General features: G+C 38.2%; 1 protein-coding gene across 2 annotated transcripts in view; it reads left to right on the top strand.

Moving 5' to 3' along the window:
* Window positions 1-15,024, top strand: part of TXK (TXK tyrosine kinase) — a 72,955-nt gene extending 57,931 nt beyond the window's left edge. For both annotated transcript variants that reach the window (XM_004469761.3, XM_004469760.3), the window contains exons 12-15: window positions 309-373; window positions 5,304-5,422; window positions 7,442-7,599; window positions 13,686-15,024. In XM_004469761.3, the coding sequence (XP_004469818.1) occupies window positions 309-373; window positions 5,304-5,422; window positions 7,442-7,599; window positions 13,686-13,754 (411 nt within the window). In that variant the 3' untranslated portion in view covers window positions 13,755-15,024. The remainder of the gene's footprint in view (window positions 1-308; window positions 374-5,303; window positions 5,423-7,441; window positions 7,600-13,685) is intronic.

Below are 15,024 nucleotides of genomic sequence, written 5' to 3' on the forward strand. Positions count from 1 at the left end.
CATATTTATCAAGAATATTTATTGAAAAAGTTAAAAAAATTTAAAAACATTAAAGCTGTTAACATTTCTTTTCTGTTTTTGGTTATTTCTTGAAAGAATCATTAAAATCAATCCGTGAGGACAGACCATTGAATCATATATAGCATTTACGGGTATCAAGTTTTGACAGGTTTCAACAGGTATAAACATAACTTGACTGCTCACAAAGGAAGGAGGTGCTGGACCCAAATTTATTAAGGAAAAGGAGAGTAGAAAATTTTGACAGAAAAACGTGTTCTCAAACTTGCATTTTTTTCTTCTTTCTGTAGGCAGCAAGGAACTGTTTGGTCAGTTCTACGTTTCTGGTAAAAATTTCAGACTTTGGAATGACGAGGTACATGAAATATATTTATTTTGTTTAGTCATAGAAAGGAATTTTATATTTGTCTCCTGACTAACTGAAGATGCTACTGGCTTCACTTTATTTTTCTTTGAGGAAAGTGTTAGTGTGGTTGTACGACCTACTGACCCATTTTGAATTTTAGGACTTGAACCAATTTTAGCTATGAAGTAAATGTTTATGGTGGGGTCTTCTTATCTTCTTTCAGATCTTTATGAGAAAATTAGCACTTTCGTATATCTTAAAAGTTAACAAGAAATGTTTTCAGTCTGCTCTTCATATATGTGAAGTTAAGAAAAAAGTTTTTCTGATACATACATATATCTGGGGAAAAAAAGGAATATATTTGTTTGCTCATCTCTGATTTTTCTGTGTCATTAAAACACATTTATCAAGTGCACTGGTTATGAATTCTCGTCTACAACTTGGGAATGTGAAAAAAATAACCTCATTTTTCTACAACTCATCGTAGTTTATATTTTGATCCCCCATTCCTTCAGAGTGCTAGAAATTTAATCATAGTGAACTCACTGTTTCTCCCTCACTCTCCTCCGGGTCCAAGCCCCAAGTGCTCTGTCTCATGGGGTCACTGTACTGGAAGGGAGATAGATGGCTGCTTGGTAGTTGTTACGCAGTCACCATCATCAAGCCTTGTCTCTGGCCAGCCATCTATAGAGATAGCTGCTGCCCTATCCCGAGTTTCTCTGAGATCCCTTCAGATCTGGCATTCTCTGAGATTAGAAAATTCCATAGGGCTATTTAAGGCCCTGTTTATCTGTGCACAGCCAGCTATTTGTTCTCTGGGATCTTTCTGCATGTCCTGGGCTCTAACAGGTAAAGTGAGCACATACTCTATTCCTTTTCTTTTCTTTTCTTTCTTTCTTTTTTTTTAAGGTAACCACTTTTAAAATTTTATTGTAGTAACATAACAATCATTTTTTACAACTTTTTATTTTGAAATATTTCAAACTGATAGGACAGTTGCAAAAATAATACAAACCCATACCCCCCACCAGATACCCAGATCTACCAATATTTTTTATTTAAAAAATTTTGTTGAAGTATTATCATTCATACATGAAAATACGTAAACAATAAGTGTATAGTAAAAGGTGCGAACTTACAAAACAAACATGCATAGCATTATGCAGGGCTCCTATACATCACCCCACTCTTAACATCTTGCATTGTTGTGAAACCTTTGTTACAAATTATAAAAGAATATTGACAAATATTACTACTAATTGTAGTCCATATCTCACATTTGGTATATTTTTCCTGCAATCCACCCAGTTATTAATATTCTGTACAGATATACCAATTTTAACATTTTGCCACCTTTGCCATATCTTTCTCTTTTTATCTATCGTTTTCTGAATATTTGGAAATAGGTTGCACACATCATACTCCTTGAACACATAATACTTCTATGCATATTGCCTGGGAACAAGGATATTTATTTATCTAATCATCCTAAATGCAGTTACCAAGTTCAAGAAATTTGCCATGATATAAAGTTTCATTCTACATTCCAATTTTTTCTGTCTCAATACTACCCTTTTGAGCCTCTACGCCTCCTTTCTTGGATCCCATCCCATATCATGTTTTGCATTTAATTGCCATTATCTCTAATTTTCCTTTCCTTTTTTAAGTTGTGGGAATGTATATAAAACATAAATTTCCCCATCCCAACTGCTCCCAAGCATACCACTTACTGAGATTAATCACATTCACAATGTTGCAGGACCCTTACCACCACCGGTTGCTATCACTTTCCCTCCACCCCAAACAGAAACCCTGCACCCCTCCCTGGTAAACTGCACTCTACTTTCTGTCTCTATGAGCTTGCATCTTCTCTGATATTTTCTTTGTGGTTACCATGGGGCTTAAATTTAATATCCTAAATCTATACTTCTAAATCTCGTTTGCTTTGATACCAATTGAACAACTTCAGTAGCATACATAAACCATGTTCCTATACCTCTCCATTCTCTCCCACCTTTGTGTAGTTCTTGTCACAAATTACATGTTTATAATTTATGAGTCCAAAATGATTACATTTTATGCATTTGCCTTTTAGGTTCTGTAGGAAGTAAAAAGTGGAGTTACAAATAAAAAATATGATAGTGCTGGAACTTATATTTACCCATGTCATTATCTTTACTGGAGACCTTTATTTTTTTTCATGTGGCTATAGTCAGTTGTCTGGTGTCCTTCCTTTCCTTTCAACCCGCAGAACTTTCTTTAGCGTTTCTTGTAGGGCTCTTCTAGCAGTGATGAAGTCCCTCAGCTTTTGTTTATCTAGGAATGTCTTAATCCCTTCCACATTTGAAAGATAGTTTTGCCTGATACAGAATATTTTTTGTTTTCAGCACTTTAAGTATACCTTCCCATTGCCTTTTTGTCTCCATAGCTTCTGATGAAAAATTGGCATTTAATGTTATTGAGGTTCCCTTGTATGTGACACATTGCTTTTCTCTTGTGGCTTTCAGAATATTCTTTATCTTTGGCATTTGACAGGTTGATTATAGCATGGTGAAGTGTGGGGTCTATTTAGGTTGGATGTGTATATTAATGCATTTCATTAAATTTGGGAAACTTTTAGCTATTATTTCTTTGACTATTCTCTCTTCCCCTTTCTCTTTCTTCTCCTTCTGGGATTTCCACAATGCACGTATTGGTGTACTTGATGGTGTCCCACAGGCTTTGTTCATGTTTCTTCAATTCTTTCCTCTTTCAGCTCCTCAGACAGATGATTTCAATTGTCTTGTTTTTTAGGTTCACAGATTCTTTGTTCTGCCAGTTCCAATCTGCTGCTGAACCCCTGTAGGGAAGTTTCAATTTCTGTTACTGTGGTCTTCTGTTTTGTTTGGTTCTTCTTCATAATTTCCATTTCTTTTTTAGATTCTCTTTGTATTCATCTATCATTTTCCTGATTTCCTTTTGTTCTTTGTCTATGTCGTCCTTTAGCTCTCTGAGCATATTTAGGACCATTTTTAAAAAGTCTTTGGAATGTCACAGGTCTGATCCTCTTCACTGATAATTTCTAATGCTTTATTTAATCTTTTCCTTTGCCTAGGCCATCACTTCCTGTTTCTTTGTGTATTTTGTGATCTTTTGTTGAAACCTGAACATTTTGCTATTTTAATGTGTTATCACTGGGATTTAGACTCTGAGGCTTCTGCTCCTTAACCTTATATCTAGCTAGTGTTATGATGAAACTTTCCTTGAATACAAAGAACTTACCAAAAAAAAAAAAAAAGGAGGAGGAGGAGTTAAAAAGAAAACACCTTTCCCCAGGAAACAGTTTCCTCAAGTATCAGCACTGCACTTACTGTATGTTCTACAGTCAGTAATCCCTTGCTTTAGACAGTATGACTTGGCTACTCTCCCACAGCTTTTTCTTTGAGTCCTCAGTAAGCTGCGTTCTACACGAAGGGCAAGTTCTGGGACATTGAGTCCTTCAGGCCACCACCAGGTAGTTTGGGCCAGACATACATGCTCCCAGTATATGCATAAATGTTACTCTGCTCCCTCCAGGACGGAGACCAGGGAGCTACAGTGGGAGTGCTGGCCAGCTCTTCTCTGAGCCGGCGAGGGGTGCGGGAGAGAATGGCCAGGACTCCAGAAGATCCTGCTGCTTTTAAGAAGCCTTTTCCTTGATCTGGTCCTTGCTCTGATACTGCAATCCTTTGTTTTCTGGAGCTTTTAGAAAGATGTTTCTGTCAGTTCTTGCTGGTTGATCAAAGCTTCCGTGGGAGAATGGAGCTCTGTGGCATATCACTCTGTCATCTTGATCAAGATGATTCTGCTCTGCTCTTGAATCCCACCAACCTATTGTAGGGAGTGGGAACTTCTTTCTCTGTTGTATGATCTGGGCAGCCTCTGTTGGGTACAGGGTGCAGGACCCTAACTCAGTGCCCCATCAATTTCCAATACTTTCCCTTTATCCTCTATTCTCCTCCTCCTTCCAGCTCAGGGAATCTTTTTCTAGATGGATGGTGGTGGTGGTGGTGGTGATTTCACTCTTTATGATCCATTCTTCCAAATATTTTGTTAATACCTCAGTCCTCCTTTCTTGAATGGCCTAGACTTTTGAAGCTCAAAATCTAGGGAAAATGAGCTTTTGCTCCCCTTTTCTTGACTCAGTATAAAATTCAAAGGTATGATAAGGTAGGGATTGGGGGGAAAAAAGGCAGGAGTGTAGGGAACCATTAAAATAAATAATTCAAATATATATTATATCCTCAGGGACAACATAGCAGACGTTAATTATGGACTCTTTCTTCAAATGCCCACACATGGAATTTCTTACATACAATTATCATGAAAGAAAGAGGGCTAAAATTTTGCTGCAGTTATTCTTAAAAGAAGATGGTAATGAGCCCCAATTTCTTTCCATATAGGGCAATTCTAATGCATTGGAGATTTTCACATAAAAAGTAACATGTTCAAATATGGCTTTTATTCTTCCCTCCTTCTATATGCCCCACAAAAAAAATACATGCATAAGGAAAGAAGATATGGCATTCAACTTTAAATTCATTCTTTTCCATTATAAGAAGAGGGCTCTTTTATTTATCTAAGCATGGTGGTTAGAACATTCAGCATGCTTCTTTTAAGAATAAAGAAACTATCATAACTAACATAATATGTGGGGTATGTTTTAGATTAAAGTATTCCAGTAGTTTTCCAAGAGTCAAATGAAATAAACACAATCAAGGCTTGGTTTGGGGAGGAAACACTATAAAGGATACTTTTCCATTTTGCTAAAAAAAAGGGGGGGGGGGAAGGGCACGTATACCAGAAACTTTCTGGGTTAAGATACGTTATCTCTTAGCAACTCAGAGTTAACGAAAGGAATTTGAAGTAAACAGAACTTGGAGGTCATTAACTCAATGTGCTTTGAATCTGATGACCTTAGGCATGTTTTGGATGATGAATATATCAGTTCTTCTGGAGCCAAGTTCCCAATCAAGTGGTCCCCTCCTGAAGTTTTTCACTTTAACAAATACAGCAGCAAATCTGATGTCTGGTCATTTGGTGAGTATATCTGTTGTTCATTTGATGGAGTTTGCTTTAATAAAATGGGCCAATCCTTTTTTTAAACTTTGATTTCTTAATATGATGTAGCTTTTTAAAGAGGTCTTAAAACTGTGCCACTGTATTAGATGCTCTAGTTACACCCAGGTTGCCTTTGGCAGCTACAGTCACACATATGACTTTGGATCTTCTCCTTATCCAATGAGTACTTGCCATAAAATCATAATGAAGTTTCTATTGCTCTAGAAAATATACCCATTCAACTTCTTCACACCACAAAGACTAGCTAGAAAAACTAACCTTACAGCAACATTGACTCTTGAGTGTAATTAATAAACATTATTGTCTAACTACTAAGCAGCTTGATTATTCCCAAACTGTTCAGTTGACAACCTGAAGTTAAAAACTGAATTAAATAATGATACCACCTCATTTTACTTCATTATCTTCAAATTTTGTGGAATTTATTTAGGCCTCTTAGATATTTGATAATTCTCCGCATTGAGAAAGAGACACTAAAGACCCGTGTCCAATGGAGTTTGCATTTTGAGTTGATTTCCAAAAAGTAGCAATGAATGTATAATAATACGTCACTTTTGTATTTGGAGAGACATCTGGGCCTTGAGAAGAGTATGAATTTTATTGTCCACAATAAGGTTAGACTTGTATCAGTGGTCTCATTAGGTTTCCACTGATATGTGGTATCTCAGAGGTGACATGTTAAGCTGTACTGGAGAATAGTTAAGTTGTGAGCCCACATCTTAGAAACCAATGTAGAACAACACAAGATCCTTATCAAGTGATTGCAGAACAATTGGAGCCTTCTGAGTTTTACTTTTACCTGGCCACATGTCCCTCTTCCTTACTGGACAATAAACTTCTTGAGGCCATGAATTGGTCCTGTTCTTGTGGAATTCTCGGACCCTAACACAGACCTTACCTTTAATCAGTCAACGCTCAATAAATATTTGAAGAATAAGTGAGTGATTAAATGGAATTCTTGAGTTTCATTAATCAAACAAACAGTTGATGATTACTGAATACCTGCTACGTATAGAGCTCCTGCTAGATAGTCTGGGGCTCCATCTAGCAGTCTAATCTCTCATTAGGAATGAATGTTAGCAGAACCCTCTGGGTTTCTGGGCTTCGAGGTTCTTGGCTATGTCGCCTTTTAAGGCCATGCCATAGGGTAGGCAAGGGAGTAAAGAGTTTACTAAGAAAGGAGAAAAGAGATAGGACACAACCAAAACACAGGTGCAGGCGTGCTACAGGGTGAGACGTGTGCGTGGGGCCCCGAGTAGACCTTTCTAAGGCCTTTCTTCCTCCCCCTTGCCATGTCCCAATTGGCTGCTTTTCTACCTTCACCTGTCAGCTTTCAAGGAGCCAATTGGGGGCCTTTCTGTTTGGAATTTTCTGGGGCTTCTTTTGAGCCCAGGAGTTTCAAACGGGACCTGGTGACCAGGGTCTTGGCGCGCTTTTCCACTAATGGTTACAGCTGTGTTCTCAAGCAGCGGCCTTCCCTGGGGGGGTTTTGGATGGGGTCTCATGGCTACATTCTGACCAGGGGGGTCCCAGCTGTTATGGCTTTATTCCGACCAGACGGACCAGACGCCTTACACTTACCTGCCTCAGGAAGGGGGAACACATGCCATCTACTGTGGTTGGGAAGCTGTTAGTCTTAGCAGGAAGCTGAGGCTCACACAATTCTTGTTATTTCCTCTGGAATGGCAGAAAGTTTCATTGATTTCAGGGAGGAGGAGCATGAGCAGTACTTAGAAATGGAAATATTGCCAGCATCTTCTTCAGTCAGGGAGTCAGTAAAGCCCGATGTTTTCCCTTGGAGTATACTCAACTTACAGGCTTCTTCAGAAACTGAGATGTACATGGTCTGCTTTCATTCTGCATGTTTATAACTCAAAGGCTGGAGGAGGATAATAATACCTTGTAGTTTGAAAGCGCTCTTTCAGTTCCAAGTAACCATGTTTCTCTATCCCTTGTTTTTGTGCATTTTATTTGCAGGAGTTTTGATGTGGGAAGTTTTTACGGAAGGCAAAATGCCTTTTGAAAATAAGTCAAATTTACAAGTTGTGGAAGCCATTTCTAAAGGCTTCAGGCTGTACCGTCCTTACCTGGCACCAATGTCCATATACGAAGTCATGTACAGCTGCTGGCATGAGGTAAGTGGCCATCCCAATATCCGATAGCAGACCTGATTATTGCAAACATCACTCCATTATGGTAGAAAAAGATATCTGTTTCACAGTAATGATCCCAGAGATCCTGACGTACTATTTCTTTCTGACACTCCCACTACAGACTCATTATTCCATCCCCCTGCACCCCCACGCCAGATGGCTTCCTTTTCTGTTTGTTCATCTGTGCTCATTGTCTGCTTGTTGTCTCCTTGCTTTACCTTTAGGAGGCACCAGGAACCAAACCCAGGAACTCTCGTGTAGGAGGTGGGCACTCAACTGCTTTAAGCCACATCCATTCCCTTCCATTTTGTATTTTAGCAATGGCCATTCATCTGAGGAATTTGGTGCATTTTCCAGGTCTTATCTTTCTGAGATCAGTTCTTGCAGAAACTCTTGATGCCTCTAAAACCTCAGAGATTGTATGTTTTACCCCCAACAGAATAGGTTGATGGAAACTAAGGGTAGTACTAGATTTGTTAAACTTCCATATTAAGAAAGGATGGCATTTTTTTTTTTAAGATTTTATTTTTATTTATTTAATTCCCCTCCCCTCCCCCAGTTGTCTGTTTTCTGTGTCTTTTTGCTGCGTCTTGTTTCTTTGTCCGCTTCTGTTGTCGTCAGCGGCACGGGGAGTGTGGGCGGCGCCATTCCTGGGCAGGCTGCTCCCTCCTTCGCGCTGGGTGGCTTTCCTCACGGGCGCACTCCTTGCGTGTGGGGCTCCCCTACGCGGGGGACACCCCTGTGTGGCAGGGCACTCCTTGCACGCATCAGTACTGCGCATGGGCCAGCTCCACACGGGTCAAGGAGGCCCGGGGTTTGAACCGCGGGCCTCCCATGTGGTAGACGGACGCCCTAACCACTGGGCCAAAGTCCGTTTCCCGGCATTTTTATTTTTTGTACTCTACTTTTATTATTTTCTGAGACTATAGAGAGATTAAACCAGAATAGGAATGAGGATACAAAGTATTCCAGGAACTATCACTCAGGAAGTTCTCTCTTAAAAGCGCCTGGTTTCTCTTCTTCTTGAAATGCCAGCCTTAAAAATAAAGCCAGAGGAACTTATGTCCCACCTATGCCTTTCTGGATGTGACTCAACATACCTCTCCCCTTATCAGCCTCCCTGTGATTTTGACAGCTTCTTTCTCTCTTCAGCTGACAGTTTCAGCCCAGAAAAAAGTCACAGCTTGATGAGTAGTCCTCCTGGCTGAAAAAGAAATTACTGTTTCCCAATCCACAAAATCTAAAAATTCAGTATTTCAAGAGTGATGTGGTTATTCACATTCCAGAAAACTATTAATTTTACAAAGACCCCTTCTACAGTGTGAAAATAAAATAGTAAACAAGGTATCATTTGTGGGAGTTTATTTAAGCAGTTTATGATTTACTCAGGCAGCATTCAAGGTACACATGGGAAACAGCTCCACGGAGAGTGTGGAAAGGGGAAGCTTGTGCAGGGCAAGCGCCAGAAGCGAGCGAGGAAACGTTGTGATTGGCTGACGTTGTTTCTGTTTTACATGGGAGTCAGGAACTTACAAAGTGGGGAGCAGATGTATATTGATTACTATAGTGTGCTTGTTCATTCTGATACACTATCTCTACTGGACCCAACTGGGTTTACCAGCAGGTGAAGCTATCTTCCGTTCTGAAGAATGCTTTCCATTGTTCCATTTTCTCTGAAAGCCACGAAGATCAATTGCTTGTCTTCTGGACAATCCTTGGAAAAGAGTCCCTCTAGACAACACCCAGTGCAGGCAGCCATTTTATTTTATGTAACAACACTAAACTCACTTGATTTGTGGAAATATTTTCCGCAAGGAATCTTGAAAGACCTAGTATAATGATAAGTAAGCTGTTAGTAGCAAACAGATGTCTTAAAAGTGTAGACTTTGCAAGGACAAAGTAAATAGCTGGCAATATATATTGTATATGCAACAACACACATGTACATATACATAAAGTATTTACTGAGGTTCTATTGTAACTGTAAAGAGGAGGCAGAAAAGGGAAGTGGATTAATAGAATGCTGGGCTGATAGGAAGGCCAAGTATACGTCAGTTTCAGACTGTAGTCAGAACTCGATTAAAACATTTTTGGTAATGTTGATTTAATTGTATGCAAAAGTTGATTTTACTGACAAATTTTTAATGTAATCAGAAGCTTCAAGTTCTTAGCTACCTCCAAGTTAAAATGTGATTATTTTATAGGCTTTGCCTATATGTTTCATAGGCTTTGCCTGCTGTACCCCAGCCTCCTAAAAAATCTCCAGAAGTTACTCTTTTTTAAATTACGGTAACACATACAACATAACACTGCCCATTTAATCACCTTCAAGTGTACAATTCAGTAGTATTACTTACACTGATAATGATGTGCTACTATCACTATCTTCCTTGACCAAAAATATTCCATAATCCCTAGCAGAAACTCTGCACCCATTAAGAATTAACTCCCCATTTCTCATCCATCTCACCACACCCTTGGTAACTTTTACTCTGCTTTTTGTCACTATGAATTTGTGTATTTTAGTTATTTCATGTAGGCTTATTTCACTCATGTTGTTTTTAAGATCCATCCATGTTGTAGAATGCATTAGAACTTTATTTCTTTTTATGGCTGAATAATATTCCATTGTGTGTATATACCACATTTTGTTTATCCATTCATCTGCTGATAGACACTGGGGTTACTTCCAACTTTTAGCTGTTATGAACATTGGTATACAAATACCTGTTTGAAGTCCTTGCTTTCAATTCTTTTGGGTATATACCAAGTGGGATTACTGGGTCAACTTTCTGAGGAACCACTAAACTATTTTCCACAGTGGCTATGCCATTGTATATTCCCATAAAAATGCACAAAAGTTCCTATTTTCTCCACATCCTCCTCAACACTTATTTTCTAATTTGTTTTTAAGCAATAGCTATTCATGTAGGTGTGAAGTGGTATCTCATTGTGGATTTGATTTGCATTTCCCTAATGGCTAATGAAGATGATCATCTTTTCATGTGTTTATTGGCTGTCTGTATATCTTCTTTGGAGAAATTTCTTTTCAAGTCTTTGGCTCATTTTTTAATTGAGTTGTCTTTTTTTTGGTTGAGGTGTAGGAGTTTTTTATATATTCTGGATATCAAGCCCTCTCAGATAACAGAGAACAACTATTTTCTCCCATTCTGTAGGTTGTCTTTTTACTTTCTTAATGACCTTTGATACATGAATTATTTTAAATTTTGATAAAGTCTCATAATCTGCCAAAAGCTTATGCTTTTGTTGTAAAGTCTGAGAATCCATTGCCTAAAAGATATTGAAGATTTTCCCCTCTGTATTCTTCTAAGAGTTTTATAGTTTTAGCTGTTATATTCAGGATGTTGATCCATTTTGAGTTAAGTATTGTAATGATGTGAGGTAGGTATGGTAGTTTGGCGTTGTTTACGAATTCCAAAAATAGATACTGGATTATGTTTGTAAATTGGTCTATTTCTCTGCATGTATTAGATTGCATTAAATTTAGAGGTTTTACTTGTACTTGATTAAATTATGATTAAGGCTTTGGGCCATGTCAGTAGGATGTTGGGGTGGGGACTCACAGAGAAATGAGATGGCAGAGGAGAGAGCTGGAATTTTGATGCTGGAGCCCCTGAAAGTAAACATACAGGAGAAGAACACAGAGGAATAGAAATGGCTCCATAGACATGGCAGAAGGCCTGGGAAGAGAGAAAGCCTGACAGTCTACAGAACAGAGCAGCTGAGCCTGGGAAGGGACAAGCCCTGGGAGAGAGATGAGACTTATCCAAGCCTACACCTAATATTGGAAGAAACTGGGCCCACAGAGCCTTAAGAGGAAGAGGAAGGCTGAAGTTTTGCAGAGACTGGCAGCCATCTTGCTCCAACATGTGGCAACAGACTTTGGTGAGGGAAGTAACTTATGCTTGTAGCTGTAAGCTACTAACCCAAATAAATATTCTTTATAAAACCCAACAGATTTTCGGTATTCTGCATCAGCACCCCTTTGACTGGCTAATACAATAGGGGTCCTCCTTCATTCTTTTGCTTATGGATATTCAGTTTTTCCAGTACCATCTGTTGAAGAGACTACTGAGTCCCCACTGGGTGGCCTTGACATGCTTGTCAAAAATCAGTTGACTATTATATATGGGTTTATTTCTGAACTCTCAGTTCTAGTCCATTGGTCTATATGCCTGCCCTTTTGCCAGTTCCACACTATTTTGATTACTATAGCTTTGTAATAAGTTTTATCTTTTTTATTAACACTTTTAAAATTAAAGTTAATAGATCACAATCACAAAGAATGTCACATTAAAAAACATATGAGGTTCCCATATAACTCACTTCCCATCCCCCACCCCCATCATTTTTGTAAATTGCACTTTTAAAAAGATATCTACATCTAAAAAAATGTTACATTAAAAAACATAAGAGGTTCCCATATACCCCCCTCCTCCCCACCTCACTCATCAGCTTTGTAATAGGTTTTAAAGTCAAGAATTGTGAATCCTCCAATTTTGTTCTTCTTTTTCAAGATGTTTTTGGATATCCAGGGTACCTTGTCTTTCCATATGAGTTTGATAATTGTCTTTTCCATTTCTGCAAAGAAGACTTTTGGAGTTTTGATGGGGATTGTGTTGAATCTATACATAGCTTTGGGTATTATGGACATCGTAACAATATTAAGTCTTCTAATCCATGAACATGGGATATCTTTCCATTTATTTATGTCTTCTTTCAGCAATGATTTGTAGTTTTCCATGTATAGGTCCTTTATACCCTTGGTTAAATTTATACCTAGGTATTCAATTCTTTTAGATGCTATTGTAAATGGAATTGTTTTCTCGATTTCTTTGGATTGTTTATTGCCGGTGAAAGAAACACCACTGAATTTTGTGTCTTGTGCCCCACCAATTTGCTGAATTCATTTATTTGCTCTAGTAGCTTTCTTGTAGATTATTTGGAATTTTCTATATATAGGATCATGTCATCAGCAAATAAGGATAGTTTTATATCTTCCTGTCCAATTTGGATGCCTTTCATTTCTTTTTCTTTTCTAATTGCTCTGGCCAGAACTTCCAGTACAATACTGAATAAGATCCTTGCTTGTTCTTGATTCTTGAGGGAAAGATTTCGGTCTTTCACTGCTGAGTAGCCACAATTTATCCTTGTAAACTCAAAGAAGACTCTCATGTGTGCTTACATATTCTTCTGCTCTTTCCTCCTTAATGTTATCCTCTGTTTATTAGCCACTAAGAGGGGTATCTCCCCACTGATGTTGCTGAAGGTGACCTTTGTGAGAATGTGGCTACCATGCCTAGTTCTATTTCCCATGTATTCCAAGATGCTAACAGGGCCATCTCTTCTTCATTCCTCATATGTCAAGGCCAAACCACATTCCATGGTAAAATAGGAAAAAATACATAATCCTGGCTTTGTGGCCAGGAATTTTTTTGACTGGGGTCCAAGAAAACACAACCTGTGCTCTAGAACCTACAAAGTCCCATAAGAAAACATTTGTTTTCTAACTGAAATCCTTTTCTCTTTAGGAGATCAGGCATAGTAAATAATAACTGGGACTGATACTGGGAGCATGGTACTTGAGATCACCACCTCTTTCCCAGCTCCTTTTTTTACTCCAACTACATCTGTAGGGCAGTGGCTATCCAATAGAAACTCCCTCCTGATGGAAATGTTCTGTATGTATACTGTTAAATATGGTAGACCCTAGCCACACCTGGCTATTGAGCACTTGAAATGTGGCTATTGTGAATGAAGAAATGAATTTTTACATTTATTTAATTGTAATTAATTTAAATTTAAATAACCACATGTTGCTAGTGTTTGCAGCTGTCACCACTTTAAGTTTGCAATGCTTTCTACTCTTCCATTTTTATACTCTTGTCTTGTTCAACTGCCCATCAAGCTGTTATATGTCAGCCAAGAAATATTTCTCTTCATTTTGTGGAGAACTAGCTTGGATTCAGGTCCCTGCTGACAAATTCCAGAGCTGGTATCTGAGTGAGTCTTAAACTGACCTGATCACCCCATTTTCCTTTTTCCAGAAACCAAAAAGCCGCCCTACATTTGCTGAGCTGCTGAGAGTCCTCACAGAGATTGCAGAAACCTGGTGATCAGACACAGAAAGCCAACCCAGAGGGTCATCTTGCAAAATTGTCACAAAAGGAAATTCTATATGGGGTTACTGATGGGGAATATCTTGCTTTAGAGTTGTTGACTTTTGGATCCAGTACAAAGATCGCAGGCTTTTCAATTTTTTTTTAAAATTGAAGAATACTCTGACAATTTTTCTGTAAATGTGTTTGAGAGAGACTTCTAAACTATTATTTTTTTGGTAATATCCTTCATGTCTTCTATGTGAACAAGGGAAGACCCCACAGTAGCCTTCACTGTAGCTGTTCTTCACAATAATCGTCCTAGACCCCTGGAAGATATAAGAAAACCTCATTCTTTACAGGGTGAGGAAATTCTTTCCTGAAGAAGAATGACATTACACCTAAGTGATCCATGTATAGAAGATGAAAACTAATTCTGCCAAGTCATGGAAGAAAGGAAACTCGACAACAAAATTTTGTGCTCTTGAGCTGTACAGATTTTTATAGAACATACACCTTTACAAACCACATGAACATAAGAATTCTGGAACTGTCTTTTATATACTTCCCATGTGTTCCTTGACAAATACTTTGTTTTTGTGTATATATGCTTATTTTGGAAATGGTTTCTTGCATTCCAGTTCTAACCACTGTTAAATGAGATAACCTGACTTCCATTTGGACAGATCCTGGTGACAATTCTACTTCCAGTGATACCCATTGTCAGGAGCTGAATTTCAATTCTGAGACTGAATTGTTTTAGAATTGTTATGTGGGACAGGGTGATTTAAAAAGCCTTATTTTGTCATAGAAAGTACCTCCTGCACCTTTCTGGAAGATGACTTGTTCTTTCCACAAGAAGAAACAAAAACAAAATGTCCAAATGCTAAATGTACTACATCAGACTCCATTATTTCTGAAGTCAAGGGTTTTCAATTCAAGTTGAAACAACCAGCAATGGTGATTAAATCTTAATTTCTCATGCTCAGTTTGTATAAATGATTGGGAAGTGAGCTTTATCATGCTGAGTACTTCAAAAAGATAATATTAAGAAAGCTTCTGTAGAAAACACAAATGTAATGACCATGAGGTATAAAAATGGAAGCCTATTAATTTTATCTTGTTCCACCTTGCAACCTGGCTCTGGGGAATGTGTTTTATGATTCCCATTGGATTATAAATTCTTAGCTGTTAAAAGCTGTAACTTCTAGATCGTATTTCACCACTCCAAGAATGATACCTTTGAATATTAATGGTACTCAATAATTGTGCAATAAAAAAAATGAAC

This window comes from Dasypus novemcinctus, chromosome 1 (genome assembly GCF_030445035.2).
Source record: "Dasypus novemcinctus isolate mDasNov1 chromosome 1, mDasNov1.1.hap2, whole genome shotgun sequence".
In the NCBI taxonomy this organism is placed as follows: Eukaryota; Metazoa; Chordata; class Mammalia; order Cingulata; family Dasypodidae; genus Dasypus; species Dasypus novemcinctus.